Here is a 21,188-nt window from a genome sequence, read left to right on the forward strand (position 1 = left end):
GTGTGGGATCAGCTCTGGACCTACGGCTCTGTGCTCCGACCCTGTAACAATAGGCCTGTGACTGTTTGAATGTGCCATTCTCTGTGCACTGTGCTTCACTTGGGCCAGACAATGGCTTCATTTAGCATCTCTTCTCTGCTGAAGCTCGCTCCGTCACTATGGCACCCCTCACTGCCACACCCTGCCCCCTGCCTGCCCCCCGCCGCCCTCTGCCTTTGCACTTGTCCTCGGTTTGGGGCAGCTGGGCTCAGACTGCCATTGTTGGACACACCCTGAACAGCCCCACATTTTTAAAATAGTTTAATTCTTTAAAAATTCAACATCATTCGTGTAAATTAAAAATATATACTTAAGCTTAAATAAGGCAACATGTTACATAATTAATTTTGTAGCCATTTAAAAACAATTCCTGAGGCTAAAATTCTGTATGATGTTATGTTTGGTGTGGCTGTGTTGTTCCTCCACAAGGATCACAAGACGGGGCATGTGCAGTGTACTCTCATTATTAATGAGGCCGACGTAAGTTTGGTAAACACTGAACCAAACCAAATAACACCCCGATGCAGACATCCCCTCCCACCACAGACTCTTGACCCCCTTTTGTTCTGAGGTCAGAGGTCACTGCCCCTTTTCCAACTCCAGCACTAAGCTCAGGCACATTTTAAATGAATGTCTGTTAAACTGACAGCTCTAAGGCTGTGGGTGAATAACAGGGATCTATGACATATAATGTAAAGCTTATGAAGAGAAAATGAGCTTCTAGTCCTAATAAAAGCCTCTTTCTGCGTCAGGCTGATGGGCCTCAGAGGAACCAGCAGAACTGGGTGACCCACCACTAGATATTTTAGGATTATTTGAACTTGATGCTATCTGTACTCTGGAGAACACAGGGCTGTGGGCTACTTCATGTAAGGAGCCTGTTCTAGGCTCTTTAAAAGGGCACTATAGTCATAGTCATGCAGAACAACAGAGAGTTTATTTTACATGATGCAACATTTTGGTCCAGTAAATTCAGTCTATATTTTATTTGTAGGCATTCTTATTCTGAAGTTGATTAAAAAACAGACAAATATCTGCTTAGATTAGATATAATCCTGTTTTTTCTGTTTAGGCCAGGGTTCATGGTGTCAGTATATGACACACCTTAAATAGGACTAATGCCTCATTAAAACTAGTGAAGTAGATGTGATTGTACTCTGATGAGCTGCTAAACGAGGGGATGTCTGCAGCACAGCCCGGGCCTGTCCCTGTCTGCGCTGTGTGAGGCTCAGGAGTCTTTTCTCTGTGTGGCCCTCTGCCTTTTTTTGTCTTTCTTTGGTAATGTCCTTCTAAAGAGCATCAGTGCAGGAAATGAGGATTCTATCAGGGTCTGGCTATTTCAAAGTGAAAACAACTTGTGATGTTTTGACTTTAATCTCCCCTCATCAGTGTTTATTTAGGACATCATACAGGTCCAGTGGGGGTTGTACTACATGTAGGACATCAGAGTCCTGATCCTGATCCTTATGGATTATATAGGAGTTTCACTGCTGAATCTTGCATTGTCTTCCAGAGCACACAAAGAGGATTAATCTTAAAGATTCTGTCAGTGCATCAAGAGACTCAGAGGAAGTGTTTATCAAGAGGATGAAGTTCATCCGGCATTTAACATTCACAATAACAGTAACAGGGTCACATGTTTTGTACATGTGTGTACAATACTCTGCAGTGAACTGGCCAACAGTGCTTACTGTGTATGTGTTTGGAAGCCCAAAGTCCATGTTCGCAGGACCCCGCACACCACTCAGCCCTCCTTCCACAAACTCAAGTCCGGACACGTTTTGTGCAGAGCACAAAAACAAAAACTGTTGTGGCTATTGGTTATCTCTCCCATCAGCTTGAATGATGCTGTCCTTCAGGAACAGCTTTCTGTGAGCACCCAAACTTTGGCCTGGTGTTTTATTGGCCTGCCTTATTTTAGTCAATTTTGTGTTTTAAATGAAGATGGATTTTGTTTCTGATTGTCTTTGTGAACTGTTGGTTTCACCACACAAATTGCTGTGATTGTCACAGCTAATGCCAGTCATGCAGAGTTGATCACATTTGTTGTGGTTAAAGAGCATCTTTTGTGTGTTTAAATGTTCTTGTGTGTAGCTCTTATCTGAGCAGGGGAAGTCTCAGTGAGGCTCTGTCCTCTCCTCAGGGACAGCACACGGCCTTTCTTCTGGGCCAGAGTTTGAGGCCATCACTCTGGGCTCTGGAGGTAAACAAGACTCACAACAGCCCCATCTGCCGTGTGAAGCAGCTGCACCAACAGTGATAAGTGATAATGTTACACCTCCAGTGACCACACCCTCTGCACCTCAGATACACTTGGAACAAAGTTTATTGATCCACATGGGATAATTTGGACATTACTTTGGCTTTGTTCTTTCACCTGTACAAACTCTGATCCCTAAGCACATTCATTATACAGCTTGTATCAAACCAGTATTTCTGTATTTCTCTGTACTACTGTGTTTGTGCTGCTGACAGCTGAGACACCACAGGGCAGAGCTGTCAGGTCCATCCAGTTCAACAGCCGCTGTCATCGTCTCTAAAACATCCCCTTTGCATTTCTGTTCAGTGACTCTTATTATTCTGCATAATCTGCAGTCATGTGGAGCAGGCCTCTGGTTCTGGTACTAAGGAGAAGCAGCTTTTAACCAGTACTCTCCTGAAGGACTGAGCAAAGGTTCACTGTGGGTAGAGGGGGGCAAGCATTTGTTGCCTGACCCGAAGGTTGGAGGATGATTTCAGACCAAGTTTGTTGTTTTGTTCTTAGGCAAGAAACTCCTACTACAAATATGGTGAGTGCGTCAGTAATTGGTGGTCAGTTGGTGCTGGTGGCACAGATAGGCAGCCCAGATTCTACCTCAGGGCAGCTGTGGCTTACCTTGGAGTTTGGAATGATTGAATAATGACTACAGTGTTTTTATTTTAGAGGTAGCTTTAAATCTCCAGCACTGGCCAGTATTTTGTTTTGGCCAAGAATATACATAAAACCTAATGTGAACAAAATGCGACTACTTGGCTCTCTTGAAGGTTGGTGGTTTAAAAAAAAAAAAAAAAAAAAGCTGTGGGTGAATTTTGAGTAAAGTTATATTACATAATTTGGTGAAAATCATCTAAATCAGCCCAACAATGTTGTTGGTTGCTCAGCCGTTGGTTGCTCAGGATTATAAACAATCTGCATCAACCATGAAGAAACCATATGAGTCGATCTCTGTTACTAAGAAATAAAAACATACAAAGCAAGTCATGTCTTTGGCAGCATGCAACTGATGGAGGTTTCACTGTCATGTTGGTAATAAGCGCCTGTCTTCAGTGTCAGAGCAGACCGGTGCTGATTGGATTATGTTGGATTACTGCTCCTCTTTTGTTTGTGTACATACTTCCTCTTCTCCGCTCATTACGTCGTGCTCTGCTATATCCCGTGAACTCTACTAAAGATCTGTGAAGGCGAAGACCTCTTCCACATCTGCTCAATCACCAAGTTCAGACGCAACCTTTGAACCCCCAAATTCTGTCAATCCATAACAAGCACGCTCTCTGCAGCTGCCATTTTCTGCTCAGAGCTGCTGCACCAGAGTAGCTTATGGGAAAACCTCTGGCCTCTCTACCACGCTTATGCTGTTCTCTGATTATAACTGTCCCCAAACACTGCACTTTATTGAATCATTGGAAACAGAAGTCGGCGGTGGGCTCCTCTGGGATGCACCCTCTTTTCCGGGGGGTAATTACAAGGCACTGCGGGTGGCACTGGCAGCGGGACCCTTTCTAATCGGGCCATTTAATTAGTGATGCTGAGGGTCTTCTGGCAGGGAAGGGCCCATGCACGGTTGGAATTTATAAGACTCCACCCAGGATAAAACATATGTACAGTGAGGGCCTCCACCACATGATACGCACGTAATATAATGTTCCCTTCACACATTCCTCTGCAGCACCGAGTATGTACTGTCAATCTCTCATTAGCACCGTTGTACGCTGCAGAGTGGGATTTTGAAAACACTGCCCTCGTATGGCTCTCTTTTTCTTTACAAACAACAGTCACGTCAAAGTTTGTCCAACACACAACCCCAAATTCCACCAATGTACAACTGTGTAATCTCTGTCTGAAAGCTTGTAATCACTGGTGAACTTTTCAGGGTCATCTGGAGCCTGTATCCAATCTGATTCCATGCCTTTTTGCTCCCCATTGAACTGTCATCTGAAGTCTGTTTCAGATAATGTCCCATGTATTCCGTAGCATGTCATAAATAAATACTCTTAACAATGTTGGTCAGCAGAGTAGTCCTTTTGTTATTGCCCATAGCGTTGCATGCATGAGGTGTGGTCTAGTACCTGCTCCCGGGTCAGTGTCCATGGAGCGAACAGCAGCCCGTTGCCATGGGAACAGACCTGTCTGTTATTCCAGCTGCAGGACATTCTTTTCAGAGTCGCTCCTGAACCGCACAGTCCAGTGTTATCTCCTCGTGCTCTCTGGGGCCTGGACTCTCTCAAATGATTTCCCACAATTCCACTGTCAGGGCATGTGAAAATCTGTCACCCCTTTATACGGATGGATGTATTTTAGAACCTCTTAATATGACTAAGGACGAAAACGGACAGCGGGGATGGATTACTGAATATACAACCACAATATTCAGACAGTGTATTAAAATGCAGCCTATAGAGTATTACACAAAAGAATCAATGTATTGTAAAATTTTGTTAGTGAAGTGCAAAAACATAACATATCTTATTAGAGAGATGAATTTTTACTCTACTGTTTTTACAGGCTTTAAAAATATTTTTATTATATTGTATTATTCAAACGCACATTTCCAAAACATATCTTCTCTCCACCTCTGCGTGTCGGTTTTTATTACCAACGCAGTCCTCAATACATCATAGACCACCTTTTTTACCTCTAAAACGGTCCTTTAATAATGTAACAATAAAGGCAAGAGCTTGTTATGTAAAACAAATAAGTTAATTTGTGGCCCCTGAGGCATGGGTGAGATGGCATAATTACTCAGGGTTGTTAAGGAAATCTTTTGTGTTTTGATTTGTGACTTCCTTGAGGCGTAAAGCTGTTTGGGCCATTACCTCTGCTCTATGTCTGCACAATCAGGTGACACAGACTCCACAGAAGCCTGATGTTGTTCTTTAGCTCGATCATTGTCAAACCCTCTGAACAGGAAACATGGACAGGTTTGTAACACCTGTCAGCAGCACCTGTCAGCACCTGCATCCGACTGAGTCAAACCTATGTGGGCAGCTCGTGTCTGTGTGAACAAAGGGCACACACCTGTCTTTATTTTATAGATTATGTTCGACAATATCACGGAGATGATTCAGCTTCTCTGTAGGTCACAAGTCAGTCTGTTTTCTTCTAATTTTATGTTCTGGTTTAAGGAGGATGCACCATGAATGTGTGTGCATGTGGGGGATAATGCAGTAATTGTCTGAAGTGACTGACCACAACTGTAAATCAAAAGGGAGTGAGTGGGATTGTTTTGAGGATTGTGTTTGAATCCTGTGTATTTCCTAAGTCTAATTGTTTGCACTCTGTGCACAACTCTCTGGTTGTATGAAGGGCTCTGCAGTAAATCAAACTTCATTTAAACGTTACTCTATTCTATTATAAAAATGTTGTGAACAAAATTGCAATTAACACACACCTTCACTATGATATGGACGCTCATTTCAGTCAAAAGCTGGAACTGGTCTAATCTACATGCATAGTTCTGAAGTGTCCTAAAACAATATTAATAAACTATGTTGGGTCTTTACTCCCTGCAAGTTTTTTTAAATAATTGTAATTGCTGTTTAAGCCAAATAATTGTGATTACTGGCTTAAGCAAAACTATTTGTGTTTAGTTTAGTACATAGACTCAGATGTGATTGTATGCTCACTTGCTCTTCTACTTTTTCTGGACCCACTGAAATCCCACACACCTTTTTGTTTTGTTGTCCTCTCACAGCTCTCCAAACAAACCCTAAACCAGTATCGTACAGGCTGAGTGAGTGAAGGGGGGAGGGGCAGAGCACTGGGCGGTGGCCTCTCTGGGCTGCCTCCTATTAGGACGAGGGAGTGTTGAAAAGGGGTGGGGCCTAAACGCACTCCTAACATCTGTGCTGTCCCTGTGCCCCTACAGCAGTCTGCGGACACTCGCTGGGAGCAGGAGGTGATACATCCAATACTGAAGCTTTTTTTTTTTCCCAACTGAACTCCGGGATTTTCCTCCTCCTCTGAGTCGTCATCCAAGGTGCCTATTAGACAGCTCCCGACCTGCGTGGAATACCTCACCTAACTCTGGAAATGCTTCAAACCAAAGGGGACATTACTCATTTTGCCGACAGAGCAGAAACCCTGACGTCGCAGTGAGAGGACGGATAATACAGGAATGCATGCTCCCTCTTGGACCGGGTAAGATGCTCCAAGTCTAATCTCATGCATGCTAGGGAGTGGTTTGTATCTGCAAGCTGGAATGTGCAAAGGACACATGTGACCGGTGCGGAGATGGTCCCGTGTTATCTCCAAATGAGGGGAGTGAGGGCTTCTGCTGCAGCTTTATCACTCCCAGGATACATGCTGAGCTCCTCCATAGATAGGTGATGCTGCCATGTCTATCTAATTAGGAGGTGTCTTGTTGCCAGAGTAACCGGGGGGAAGGGCTTCTGACTGACTGACTTACTTATTGACGGGTGCTCCGACTCACCGGGCCCTGAAGGCTGAGGGAAATGCCCCCTGTAATGACAAGGTTGCTGTGTTATTTGGGTGATCTTGCGCTACAAAAATGCGCCCCTGCTACCTCCCACAGTTCTGCTCTGCGGTGTGGTGTGGGAGCATTATCAGTGTCAAGTGAGTGAGAGAGAGAGGGAGAGAAGGAGAAAGAGGGAGAGGAGCACACTTCTTTTTTCCGTAGTGGGGCGGGGTGCTCCAAATCAGGTCAATGAAAACGAAAGTCACCTTCAACACAATGCAGTCGCCCCATTTCCTGTCATCGTTCTCAAATATCCACTCGATCTATACCTCCTCTACTACACGCCACGCCACAGTATTTCCGCACGCTGCATTAATGTCTTGATTTCACAGCGCCGTCCTCACACACGAAGCCACATTCGGTCCTACATACTTGTATAATCCCCTTTTGATTTTGTCCACTGACACTCAATCCAGTTCCCCCATTGCAGATTATAGCCGGTGTAATGGGCAGACAGGCGTACATTAAAACACCCACCCGCCCTGCTCGCTGTACCCATCACTCCGGTCGCCATGGCAACTGAGCAGGAAGCAGGATTTTTAAAGCGTGGAGATTACACTGCTGTCCACGCACGTTATTGACGAGCTATGGACCCATGTTTTATGAGAAACTTGAGTCCACTATGGAGCCCGCTCTGATGAGATACAATAATATTTACTGCCACTCTTATGATGCTGTGTTTTATGAGGTGTGTAGTTCAAAGTCTGCGCTACAGCACTTTTGCAGCGGTGAATTTTAATTTACTGCTTATTCTAATGGCTAAATACATTATCAGTCGTCCATTGACCAACTGAAGATGTGTGTTTAGTGACAGTGAGTTACCGCTGCACTGACATATTGGGTTATTGATTGTTTTGCTGAGTGTACACTATTTAAATGGTGCATAATGGATCTCACATTGTGTTGTGGGCACAGATGCCTGCATGTCTATATTTGTCTCTCAAGCGTCTGTTTTGGGAAGAACATTGCTTACAACAGTGCTCCTCCAGATATGATGTTTTCTGTGGTGTAATCTGGTACTAGTTTATATAATATCTGAATTTTGCACTATGTAACTTTTTGGTTGGGGGTCCGTAATCTGCTTGTTGCTATGAATGTTCCACAGTATGACATTAAACAGCTCTTCCTTACATTTATTAAATTACAGGTGTTTTTTCTGCTCAAAAATTACCTTCAAAACAGGCATTCTGACTGAGCAGAGTTGCTTCTCCACAGATCTGACTTGTAACTTGTTCTGGTTTGGTCTCCATGAAGATAGAAAGGTTTAATGCCATACTGTGAAACATTCCAGACAAAGCAATAATGTCTTCATGGGGACAAGCATTAACAGACCCCTCAACACTCCCTCAAAATGCGCTTTTAATTTTCTCCAGTTGGAAACATGGATTTTACAATTTCTCACTGTGCAATACGTTGTTTTTTTTATTTGACATTTCTTGAGTTGCTATTCTGCTTGTCATCGTCTGCACAATGCTTTCAAATACTAGGACACTAGCCAACCGCTTGCAGTCACTCCCTCATATCAGAACTTGGATAATTTCAAAGCCGCATTTCCAGAGTGTATGTATAATCAATGTAGGCTTGTAATTCACTATCTAAAGGTACACTAAACCACATCAGATGATTTAAATGTACAGCCCTCATGTCCCGTGTTTACTTTGGTTTATTTTTACAGTTTTGGACAGTGGCCAGCTCACTAGCCCTGACCATTAAACTAAACCATGGTCCAGTGAGGATTACTGTGTGTTTGGTGGTTTCCGACTTTACCCCAAGTCTAACCTTCACTCAAATGGCCTGACCTGAGGAAGAATGCTAATACGGAGAAAGAGAGAGAGAGAAAGGGGGAAAGAAAGAGGGAGAGAGAGAAAAGAGAGAGGAGAGAGGGGGAGTGGGGGGGTTGGAGAACGAGTCAGACCAGGCTGTGTGTGCTCGAGCTGCTTTTTAACCTGGCGTTTCATCTTTGTCCTCCCCACATTTCAGATGTTTCACTCCCCATTCCCAAACGTACGCTCTTTGGTCCTTCTGCGATTATTCAAATGGACCAAAGTGAAAAGGGAGTGCCATTGAGTGATGGTGTTTAATTTGTTAAAAATAGTAATCATCTGTTAGAAGTTAATGTAGTCCAGTTCACACCAAGTTCTGACCAAGATACTGTAAAGTGGTATTTAATAAGCTAAAATTACAGTTTGATTGAAGCAGCAAAAAGGTCTAATTCCCAGCTAAACAAAGGGTAAAACCAGAAAAAAGGCTTAACAACTTAAATGGGAACAGGGACTGGAACTGGGACTTCAAATGGATAGAAACTTGTCATCCAATCTGAGTAGTTAAGCAAGTTTGGCCCTAGTTAGTAGGGATTTAAGAATAACCGAAATATCGTAATATCGTATCGTCATAAGTCTCACAATAATATTGTGGGCTGTCACAATATATCGAATTACAAGTTCCTTTGCTTAAATGCATCGGTTTATAGTAGCAACTGTTTATAAACTCAGGGAACTACATATCCCATGATTGATTTCAGTACAAACAACATGAAGAAATATGTTTTTTACTTGAATTCTTGGGATTATGACAGAAATAATTCACACCAAAATCTTGTTAAGGTACTTTAAAAGCAAAAAGTGTCCCATCTACAATTATATCAGCCTCTCCAAAATATCGCAATAAAAATTGTACCGTGAGATGCATATCGTGATAACATCGTACCGTGAGATTTGGATATCGTTACATTCATACTAGTTAGTATTTGGATGGGAGACTGTTGAGATGGCCATGGTACTACAATGGGGCTGTAGTGGCTTTAACGATACTGTCATTGTGTCCTTAGGCAAGACACATCACCCATATTACCTAGTATGAATGTGGTGTGAGTTTTGGTGGTCTGAGGGGCCGATGGTGCTGATCGGCTGCCTTGCTGTCAGTCTAACTTAGGGCAGCTTTGGCTACAATAGTAACTTACTACCACCACAACAATATGAAGTGAATGTATAACACACTGTGAAGACCTTTTCATAAAATCAGCTCTTTTAATTTACATTGACTTGTGGTTGGCCAAGCTCATGTCCCATCTTTCATCCCAATCCCACAGCTAAAGAAGAAGAACCCCTGATGCAGCCTCTATGACAGGAGGACTTCATTATCTTGTTGCTGCTTTGGTGATTGGATCAGCTCTTATCACTGGTCCTTATTGTGTTGTGACGGTCACAGTCTGCTCCTCTGTACCCGCTCGGCCTGTGCGTCTGGATGTGGCAATGGTTAAACACGATTACTGACTCACCCACAGCAAACAGATGTGGTCAGTGCTCCTCACTAATCACCGTCATCACAGGGGACCACTGCAGATAAAGTCTTCAGATGAACCGTGTGAAGAGAGAAGTAATGAAGAAGGATGTGGAAGCTATTAGATTAGTTTTGTGCAGCCTGTTTTCTTCACCAGTGAGATGCGTGTCAGTAATATTTTTATCAGGGCTACATGTATTCCAGGCACTATCTCGTATTACAATCAATCTGGGCAAGGAAAGCATTACACAAAAACAACTCCTGCATTAGGGCTGAACGTTTTTTGTTTTTTTTTCTGACAAGCATTGTGACTGTGTTTACATATGATTTCTGTTTTAACAATAGGATTCTGTTCATAGTTTACGTTCAGCAGATCCAAATTACAGGGCTGGCTGTTTTTATACAAAGCAAGACAATGTATTTAGTTGTTTGTGGAGGAAGTTATGGTACTAATTGAAGCTTTTGCGATTTGCTGATGTACCCATTAAAATAGCAATGCGATTCAATTGTGATTAATGTTGTCGTGGTACAAGAATTTTAAACTCTTAATTTGATTCTGGGGTAAAAGCTTGACATATTTAATAGGCTTGTCATGATAATACATTGAAGCAGTAGATGACGATAGAATTGACTCATTCAACCCCCTATAGCTCAAATCTTATTTCATATCTTATTTCAACAAAAATTACAAGAATCTCCCCACTTTTGTGAAGAAAATGTAACCACGATAAATACTGAGCTTCAAAATATATTGTTCCAGCTTACATATATTAAATAATATAGTAATTACTGTGGCATTGGCCTAATACTTAATACCATTTATGTGGTTAAAAAATGTATCTTAAATTTATCTTTTCTGGCTACCTTACAATCCACTTTCTCATATTAATGTGCTATAGATTTTAAAAAATGCAATCTAATGTCTATTCCCTTATTCCCTCACTACAATATTCACAATGTGGCTTTTTTTGTATTAACCAAACAAGTGTCCTTTGCCCCTGAGTCACAGAGTTCAGTGATCAGACTTCAAAGGTCTGAACCTGACCGACCAGCAGCGCCTGAGTGTTAACTGTCCGGGTCAAAGGAAGAAATACTTCCATTGTACCTCTGCTGTTGTCCTGCTTCTTCCCTCCATCTCTCCGTCTCTTTCTCTCTCTCCTTTCTCAGCCTCTCATGTTAATCCTGTAACATGAACCAGTTGATCACTAGTCCCTAGGCCGTGTGACAGCATCGCTCCTGAGGCAGTTGCTTTGTCGTTTCTCAGCACACACAAATGTAACTTATCCCTACACTAGGCCTGTAACAATAATTACTATATCCACTTATTCTTCAGTATATGAAATTTGGAACAATACATTTTGGGTATCAATATTGATAATATCATGTGTACAGTTTCTTTGCAATATTTGAGACTGTTGCTATTTTTATGTAATAAGGCTACAATTTGACCTGAAAGTAGAATAAATATAACTTCTATAGCTAATTATCACTTCACTCTGTCCTTTATTGTTTGTAGCTCATGATTTTTTATTTTTTTTAAATGATACTGTCTATTTAAAATTATCTTTATTGGGATTATCCTGCTTTGTGTCAGTGGCATTTAAAATATTCTCATTAATCACAATATTTCTCAGTTTGTTATCGTGACAGCCCTACCCTACACAAGTATCAGGGCAGAGCGGATCTACCACTTTGAGACTTACGATGGTTTAGGCATACTTCCTGTTTGTCAAAAGAGATTGATTTTGTCTCATCTTAACTTCTCCGTCAGCTGTTTTACCAAGGCCTTTTCCGTCTGTGCCCTGGTCATTATTATGGACTGTGTGCCATTAACTGATCAGAGGGAGCGGAGTGTGTGGTGTCCAGCTGAGCAGCTCCATTCAGCCCCACATGGTGCGCCTGCTGTCTGTAAAGAGTAAACAATGAGTCAATAATCATGATTTATGTGTAAAGTGGGCAGTCAATATAGCACTGTTTAATTATCACTTACTATGGCAAATTTTATGAATCTCCTCCTGCCATGTGGTCGAGCTACCGCTGTGTACCTTATGGTTACTGAAAAATTACATCTTTTATTGTATTAATTTGTGTTGAGTAAAGATGGGCGATATACCAATATAAAGACATTGTTGCTTTTGAATCTATGCTAATTTAATATAATATTACTGTCTATTCACAGAATACTTGAAGCTCAGCCATGATGTTTACAGGCACTTTTTAGAACTTTTGTTTGGATTGCAAAAATAATCAGATTAACATTTTTGTGATAATCCAAAAAGATATTAATTTTTGTCAGAATTCCAATTAAAATATTGTTGTTTTCTCCACTCAGACCAGTTTTTGCAGGTTGGGCCAGTGTTTTGTCCAAATCTGAGGCGCTGATAGATTTTCAGCTGTTGAAAGGACGACCGCTGGCCTTCACCGCGGGATTCTGAGCCCTTTATTTGCAGCTGTCCAAATTGATCCAAAATAAATGACCAAGTGCACCAGGGTTTCCATAAGCCTCTTGTGCAGAGAGCAGCCCAGGGCACAGTACTCTCCTACAGCCACAGTAATGTCACATACTCCACATTCACCCACACTCAGAGTTACCAGTGTAAACCACCACTATATGTTATATACAAGACTACAGCAATGTTAGGGGGAGGCGGGCATCAAGTCACAAGTCTGATCCATCCTAAATCCTAAATCAGAAAAGAAGATTAAACTTATGTTTGCCAAATGCTCCCGTACAACCAGTGCACAGCTGGAGCTCTCCACCAGTTTGGAGCACTACTTTACTTAATATGGCCTCAATAGAAATGTGTGTCTTTTACTTAAAACTATTTGTATCTGTGATTCAGGTCATGGTCACTGAAAACCCACTTTTGTTGCATTCTTTGTGAAGGTCATAATTGCAGGAGTCATGGAGCACATTTTGAAATAAATGAAGGTGAGACTACTAAACCTTCAGCTCCAAATGCTCTGTGACTGTTTGACTGTTAATAACAAAAGGCATTTACTTACTGTATATTGTACAGTGGTGTCTCGTTATTTGAGTGAATGAGGAGGCAACTGCATTAGTCTGTGGGCTGTATCAGAAACATTCAAATGAAAGGACTGAGAAGCTGCAGCTGCTGTTCTTTCTCACATCTGTTTCTAATGCTCCACTGTCCACTATGTTCTGTCCAGGGCCCAGCTCTGCTCCATAACACACCTCTAAACTATTAGTGTTAGCCCCAAGTCTAGTCTACTGCCATTGTTCAAAGCAATACACCTGTACTTCATTGTAATGGCAATCATTTAACAATAAAACCTGTGAAGTGTTAAAAAAATACAATTTACTGTCACGTTCGTCATCATTAGTTTGCTCTGTGTAAAGCTAAAACCAGTAATAAAAACGGGACTAGCCCGCCTAAAAGACATCCATCTTTGCATGTTCCCATACCATGAACAGTATCCTTGTTTATATTATAACACATGTAACACTTTTGCACCCTTCTGCTTTCTGTCCAGTCGACAGAACTGGTTTTGTGGAGAGGTCTTCAGTAGGCACCATGATAGACTCCCATTTCCCGAACACTGCGGTCTTTTTACTGCCAGGACTCGGGCCAGGGCACTATTCGAACCTCGTGGTCAAGAAAACAAGGCAATGTGGGGATACAATTGTGAGGAGACAAAGAGCAAAGTGTTTGTTTGACTTTGGGATGTGACAGGCTCAAGCTGGACAAAAGAATGTGTCTCTTGTATTGCACATGTTTCTCCACTAGGGGCCAAAAGTCAGGTTCATGCATCAACACAGGGATACATCATTGTCCTGGTCCCGTTATGAGTCACTGATTATTTGGTAAACATTTTTGTTTGGACAGAGGGGAGTGGTTTGTGTGAATGGAGGAGCAGGTGGGGCGATACAGGGGGGTCCAGGGGCCACAGCTCACCTGGAAATGACAGGAATGTCCTCTTGTCCTGACAGGCCTTGACCGCTTGACAGACGACCTCCGAGGCTAATGCCACTGCGCTCCGCTTAACAATTAATCACAACCAACAATGTATGACAGAATTATGGCACATACTTTTTATTAAACACAATATCTACAGTTTTAGAAATGATCAGAATTTAGTTACAAATACAATTGTCTCTCTTTTTTTTTTTTTTAATCTGTACAAGACCCCAGGAAGACCCGGGTACAGCTAATGGGGAGCCTAATACATAAATCTAAAAATGTGGAATAAAAGGTGATAATGCTTCAATCCTTGTTGGTTTTCTAATTTTAAACTCAGTCCTTTTATTTTCACATCATAGTTAACTGACAGATGGGTCTGTGGTATGTGTTATACTATTATATGGGACTGCTAGCTTGACTTGGTAGATACGGATATTCTCTATTCTCATATTCATCTTAAATTCAATTGAGCTAACTCTGTGAATCCTCTAATTGCAATACTACTCATAACAATTGCATGCCACATTCTTCAGCAACATAGTACAGCCCATGAGCTTTGTCTTTTTCCTTCGACAATGACAGAGCTGCGACTGAAAGAAACCCGCTCCTCGTCTTGATTTACACAATGTTTACAACACTGTAGCTCTAGTAAAATAGTCAATGGAAAAAGCAGCCACTCACTGGACTAATATGGTCACAGAGTTCTTCAAAAGCTTTCACTTAATGCTGGAATAGAGAGAGTGGGTGAAGCTGCACAGCTGCTGTAGAGGCCTGGTAGTCTGTTTGGAAAAGACGAGGATGTGTCAAAATAAATACACTACAAACCACCGTGTTATAGAGGGAAAGAGAGAAAGAAATAAGAGGGGGCGACCGTTTGACCTCAGGCGCCTGGTGGAAGAGATGGATCACTGCTACACACTTTCACTGTGTTTGATATACATGGTCCGGTCATAATAAATGTCTCCCTTTGGTCATGTTTAACAATGGGCCCAGTTGTCCTCAGAAGAGACACAAGCTTGAATAAATAAGCATCAGTGTGTGTGCGTGTGTGTATGTGAGTATGATAGATGCTAGCGGCAAGTTTCTATCCAGTAATGTAAACTGAAAACAAACTTGCTTAAGCTGTTTAGTGAAGGATACATTTATAGAGCAAAGACTATGGGTTGTATGAGAAGGAGAAGGACTGCGATGTGTTTGGTTGTCTTAGAAACTACCAGAAACATGTTCAAGTGAAATAATAATAGAATATTTTGGTGTCTCCAAAATTGCTTTCTACCAGACAGGAAAACCAAACCTAAATTAAGATAGTGACGGTTTCTGTCTATTTTTTCATAACCCACAAAACTGTCTGCTCTCAAGTTGTGTCCTTGGTCGACTGAAGCTGAATGATCCACAGTGAAACTTCAGTGCCTCTGACTTGGAGGAAGTCTGGGAGAGGTCATCAGAACACTGGAGTGTAGTGGGCAGTCTCCGGTCACCAAGACAAAGTACTTTTCTCTGCCTTTCTTTAATGCTCACATCTGATAGTGAAGTGTCGTGATGCGCTGTGGTCAACAAGGGCTGATCTTTGTCAGGGCTGGTGAATGCAGGTGACGCTCTGCTTCCACTTATTCAATTTGGATTCACGTGTTATGCAAGAGAGTTCCTGTTTCTAGGACTTCTATACCACATGTTATGTCAATTTTTGAGGTGGAGTTTCTAGAACTTAATAACTAAGCTGCTTCATCTAATTGGCCAAGTAAGTTGATTTAAAATGATTTTTTAGGCCTGTATTACAACAGTATTGCATCTGCACTGCCAGATAATGTTGAGTTGTTGAAAGGGTAAATATTCTCTTAACTCTCATGTCCATCTCTGTACTTAACTGCAGTTGCACTGGGCAGCCGTGCTCTACGATGCTGGTGATTTGACAACTGATATGTGTGATGTATTTATATCAGCTGGAGGCAGCACTGGGGAGGATTCTGCACATTTGTCAAATACCTGATTGAGGTGCAGTTTAATCCAGACAGAATTTGTGACCATAGTTTGAGCTCACTTGCAGTTGTTTGAGACTCTCACTGACATGTAGTTTATTATGGTCCCCTCCCACTCTTTTCATTGTAATCGCCACCCACACTATCCCTCATTAGGACAGCCCGATGTGAAGAGGAAGGGCACATGAAAGGGGCGTAATACACCAATCTTGAAAATGATAGTTTCCATTTCTGCTCGCACTCTCGCACAGAGCCCTATTGTATAAAGGACATGATTAAATCTTTCAGATCTCCCCCGCAGTAATAGAGCCTATTGTACTTTGTCTTCAAATATTATGACTCTGCCATTATCCTTTTTCAGACTAAAGGTTTATTCTGAGCCTTGAAAACTGTTGCTGTAACATTTTCACCCCAATGTCCTGAGCCACTCATGTTTGTGTCTCTTACAGATCTCTCTGACACGGCGAGCTGCAGAGGCCCAGGAGCAGAGCGGAGCATCTCGCCTGAGCCATGGCACCCCGCAAAAGAGGAGGTGGCGGGAGCCGTGGGGGTCTCTCCTTCATCTTCTGCTGCTTCAACAGCAGCAGTGACCATCCAGAGATCACCTACAGGCTGAGGGAGGACTTCGCCTTGCAGGCTATGGAGCCCGCTCTGCCCATGCCCGGCTACGATGAGCTGGATGGCATGTTCTCCGAGCTGGTGGTAAGATGTAACTACTGTGACCAATCTGAGGGAGCAAACACTGTTTATACTTGAACTAATCTCTGAAATCCAGGTTCAACCAGGATTTTTTTTTTGTCTTTTTTGAGTATTATTTCTGAAAATATAACAGTTTAATGATTTTAACTAAATCAAATAACTGTTCTGGCTGACTCACTGATCACATGATTACTTAACCCCCAGTAAATAACAGTCCATTCAACACTTATGTAGTCCTTAAACAGCTCAAACACTGGACATTCTAGTAGCAGTTTACTGTAACAGTCCAGTCTCTGAATAGACTCTCCCTCCACAGTGAGCACTCCTGGAGCTAAAGGCCAGGGCAGCTATTCTCTCTGTGTCTGTCACATCTTATTTGCCCCGCTCTCCTCTGCTCCTGTCCCCCTCCTCTTTCCTTTGGTTACCACAGTAATCTAACCATGACATTTTTTCACTTCAATAGAGCACACTGAAGGACCCCTTGTGTCTTGGCCCTAACCATCTGCTAATTGCTTGTTTTTGTCTCCTGTTCTTTATGAAGACATAATTGAGTGAGTAAGTTGAGTACAACGACAAGGGGCCTTTCAGTTGCTCTGTTTACCAAGTAAAAATGGCCACGTGCTTTTACTTTTGCGTAGTAGTGGAACAGCTCCTGTCCGTGCAAAACGGAAACAAGACGCTGTGGAACAAGTTGTGGACATCTGCTCTCTTACAACCAGTTAAACTCGACCTTTGAACTTTCGAAAGACTTTCCAGAAACCAACAAGTCAACTTAGGAAGAAGATCTTTTTTACATTAGGCCATGCAATACCAGGAATTTGTGCATGGGTGGTAAATATTGTTCTGTGGAATCTTCCCACTTTGGTTTAGTCATGGAGTGCTCAATATTACAACACAATTACAATGTTGGAAGTGCATTATTATTATTATCGTTGGGAGTCTGTTTGTATAAATATTACTTTTTAGCTCAAAGATTGTATTGTGTGTAACATGAGTTGGGTCTGAATAATGAGGATAAGCTTTCTATTGCAGCATGAATTAATATTGTTAAGAAGTTTTAGAAGCCCTCTAAGCATCCATCTGCAGGTTACTAGTGATGAGAGCTCTTAATTAATATCAATGTACTACAAGTATATTCTCAAGCTTAAACAGTAGACAAATCTTTAAAGGTGCATTGTGTTTCTGGTGAAGGGACCGTCAAATCCTTTTCTCCATGGATATGTTATTCTTTGGTCTGGAATGTTTCACAATGTGGCATTACAGTAAAACTTTTCATTTTCTATCTTCATGGAGACCCAACCAGACCAAGTTACAGGTCAGATCTGTGGAGAGGCAACCCTACTCACAGTCAGAATGCCTGTTTTTCTAGATATTTTTGAGCTATAAAACCACCTATAATTGAATAAATGTAAGTAATTTAATGTCTTGGCAGAGCAATGACATCCATGGAAGCAAGCAGGTTACAGACCCCCAACCAAAAAGTTACATAATGCACATTTAAAGTAATATCTAGTGTCTTCAAAACCTTATGAACCATTCCTTAATTATTGGCCCTCACTGGTACTAAAGAGTTCCAGGACTGATCCAGCTGCTCCTTCCCCTGAGTCTGTTTTTCGGTCGTGACGCATGTTTGTTCCAGATGTTTGTTGTTACCTCATGTTGAGGAAATAGACCACGCCTTTTTCTCTGGGCCATTATTCACTGTTAAATCAGCCAAAGACATTTGAGCAGATTTACAATGAGAGGAGTTGATGATTTGCCATTTTTAAAACTCTGGCATAAATATAGTCTTGATTTATAACAGAGATAGTCCAGATACTGTACTTTGCCCCAGGACTGGTAAAGTTGTACTGCCTAGCCAAAAAAGTCACCACCTGGATTTAACTAAGCAAGTAAGTATTTAAGGCCCCTCTTGGATAATGACTGCAGGTTCAGCCTGTTATGTGTTCAAAGAATGAGGTCAGCTGACTACCTGAAAATTGTGAATAACCAAATATCAATAATTTTTTTATTATCTGATGGCACAGACATATTCAAGATGAGAATGCCAGGACTCCTCAGGAATAATACTGAAACAGTGGTACAAGGAGCATGAGGCATAATTGTTATGCACAGATTAACCTTTTCATAAAGACAAGATGTTGATAAAAAAATCGGAATATTTTTTCAGGGTTAACCAGCAACAAAAATCAGCAACTTCACAAAACAACTTAAATAAAACACTATAAAATAAATCCATGAGAACCCAATAGCAAAAAAAAAATACTTCAACACCAATGTCAAGAAAATTGTAGGCGTACATAAACTAAAATGATACCATTGCTCCATCATAGATTCACTTGACTGATTCAGTATTCTAGAAGTCTGATGTTGTAGAAATGTACGTACTTGTTACTGTTTTAACATTATATTTATTTTCTAGGATGAGCTCGACCTGACGGAGAAGCACAGAGAGGCCATGTTTGCACTGCCCGCAGAGAAGAAATGGCAGATCTACTGTAGCAAAAAGAAGGTAAGAGTTTATCGCTGCATATCAAACTTTGCTTCTCCCACACACTGTCAGATACCTGTGAATTTGTGTGATCATTTTATCATTGATTTGTTCATATCTGCTGCTTTAAGCCTCGATCTCTACATCGCTGGCTCTCGACACGCCCCGGCACGAGCAGGTTGTCTGGATATTTCAGGAATGTGCACGATTATTTTAGTCTGTCCTTTGACGTAAGATGAAGGTAGAAGCAGTGCAGAAAATGAAAAATCAAAGCGCAAACCTTATAATGTAGTGAAAAACTTTAATACTTTTTGGCATTAGAAGAAAGCGAACCTGTGTAAAATATCCACAATATAAATATCGGAAATTGTATTAAAATTACAATGGTTAGACCTGGCTTAGGTGGATTTGTCTGAACTGGTATTACAAGCTTTGGCATTTTCACTGAACAGATGTCTATAAATCCTCAGAGACATTATCTAACCTTTTATGAGGACACATACACACATGTAAAGGCAGTAAACCTGATAACGTGTTAACAAAGATTACACCGGCCTAAATGTAGCTGTTAGACACTGTACTGTTAAACATGCTGACACAGGCTGCCTCTTCAGATTCAACAAACTACAGAGGAAAAGGCATCATTTTCTGCTGCTTTCAAACATGCCAGTTAGCTCGACTTCATTTTCCACATTACTGCAAGAGGGCTCTTAACGGCCCCATCAAAGCCCTCCATAAAGAGCTAGAGGCACAACTAGAGTAACGCAAACTGAGCTACACATTGTTAAGACAACATTTTGATATAGAAAAATTGTGTTATCTCATTGGTCCTAGCTAGAACTGTTTTTTCAGACATTGATATACAATATATTAGGGATGCATCAAACCAATACTCTTGTTAGATATCGGCGTCAATATTGAAAATGTTGATGGATCAGTCAGTTGGCTCAGTCGATATTGATATCCTATTTTGGTCTGTAAATTGGTTTAATAAGATGATTTACTGGACAATGTTAGTTCAAAACATGTCATAAGATTACACTTTTTACAAAGCTGTTCTGTGGTTATTTTAATAATTAAAAGGATCGTTGTTTATTTCCTTCACAACAGCATATAGTAAAGTTTTCGGTCTCTGCTCTGGTATCGGTTGTTATTAAGTATCAGCAGATACTTAGAGCCAAAGTATTGATATCTGTATCTAAACAGAAAAATCTGGATCAGTTCATCTCTAGAATGTATAGGATTTATTTTATTTATTACATTTTACACAAAGTTATTTTGTGATATAAGTGTTATATGTCCTGTTGTATACCGTTATGCAGACTTTTTACAGAGTATTTGTCACTTTGTCATGTTACAGATTGTTATTACTTCCAGTCTTACAATATTAGTTTATACCCTCTAAGACCCCCATAGTCTTGAGGTAGAACAAAAGTATTTTTAACATGTCCTGGTTTATGCACCTGCCCCATGAAAGCGTTGGGCAGCCACAATACAGTCTGCAGCTCTGTGGCGGTGTCATGTTTCATTAGAGTTCTGGTCGTGATAAAAGGCCCGTCAGCTGCCCCTCGGTCTCTGTGTGAAAACAGACGCCTGATTGAGTTTAAACTGTTGCGGCAACGTTTCACCAGCAGCAGATATTTTCCAGGCTTTGTATGTGTTACTGTTGTGGATGTCCTGCTCTAACAAATGTTCACTGCTGATAGAAGTTGGCCAAAGAACAACCAAGGACTTTTGTTGTATTATTACACTGTAAGGATTGTAGGTTAAATAGTATACTTTGTTGTGAGCTTTAAGCCATGCTGTAATGTTGCTACCTCATCAAAAACCTGCCCGGAGTGGTGTTTTGTTTCATTACAAAAGTAATCCTTTATTATTAGTTTGTCTACATCTCCAAGGCTCAAATGCACTGTTCTACCATGTGATGTTATGAAGTGGTAGTTTTTAAGTTGACAGCTACCTTTTACCTTTAGTTCAGTAAAGTTTGGGCTGAAATCATCAAAATTATTCTAGTGAAAGTGTATAAGATTTAGAAACACAGTGGAAC

The 21,188-nt window shown here is 41.2% G+C and overlaps 1 protein-coding gene across 1 annotated transcript in view; it reads left to right on the forward strand.

Annotated features, from left to right (window-relative positions):
- LOC110175805 (disheveled-associated activator of morphogenesis 1) overlaps window positions 1-21,188 on the forward strand; it is a 41,121-nt gene that overhangs the window by 3,564 nt on the left and 16,369 nt on the right. Inside the window, 2 exon segments of the mRNA XM_020942022.2 lie at window positions 16,401-16,653; window positions 19,073-19,162. Coding sequence (XP_020797681.2) covers window positions 16,462-16,653; window positions 19,073-19,162 — 282 coding nt within the window. The 5' untranslated portion in view covers window positions 16,401-16,461.

The sequence above is a fragment of the Boleophthalmus pectinirostris genome, unplaced genomic scaffold (genome assembly GCF_026225935.1).
Source record: "Boleophthalmus pectinirostris isolate CB_2022bp ecotype Guang Dong unplaced genomic scaffold, ASM2622593v1 HiC_scaffold_13, whole genome shotgun sequence".
NCBI lineage: Eukaryota > Metazoa > Chordata > Actinopteri > Gobiiformes > Gobiidae > Boleophthalmus > Boleophthalmus pectinirostris.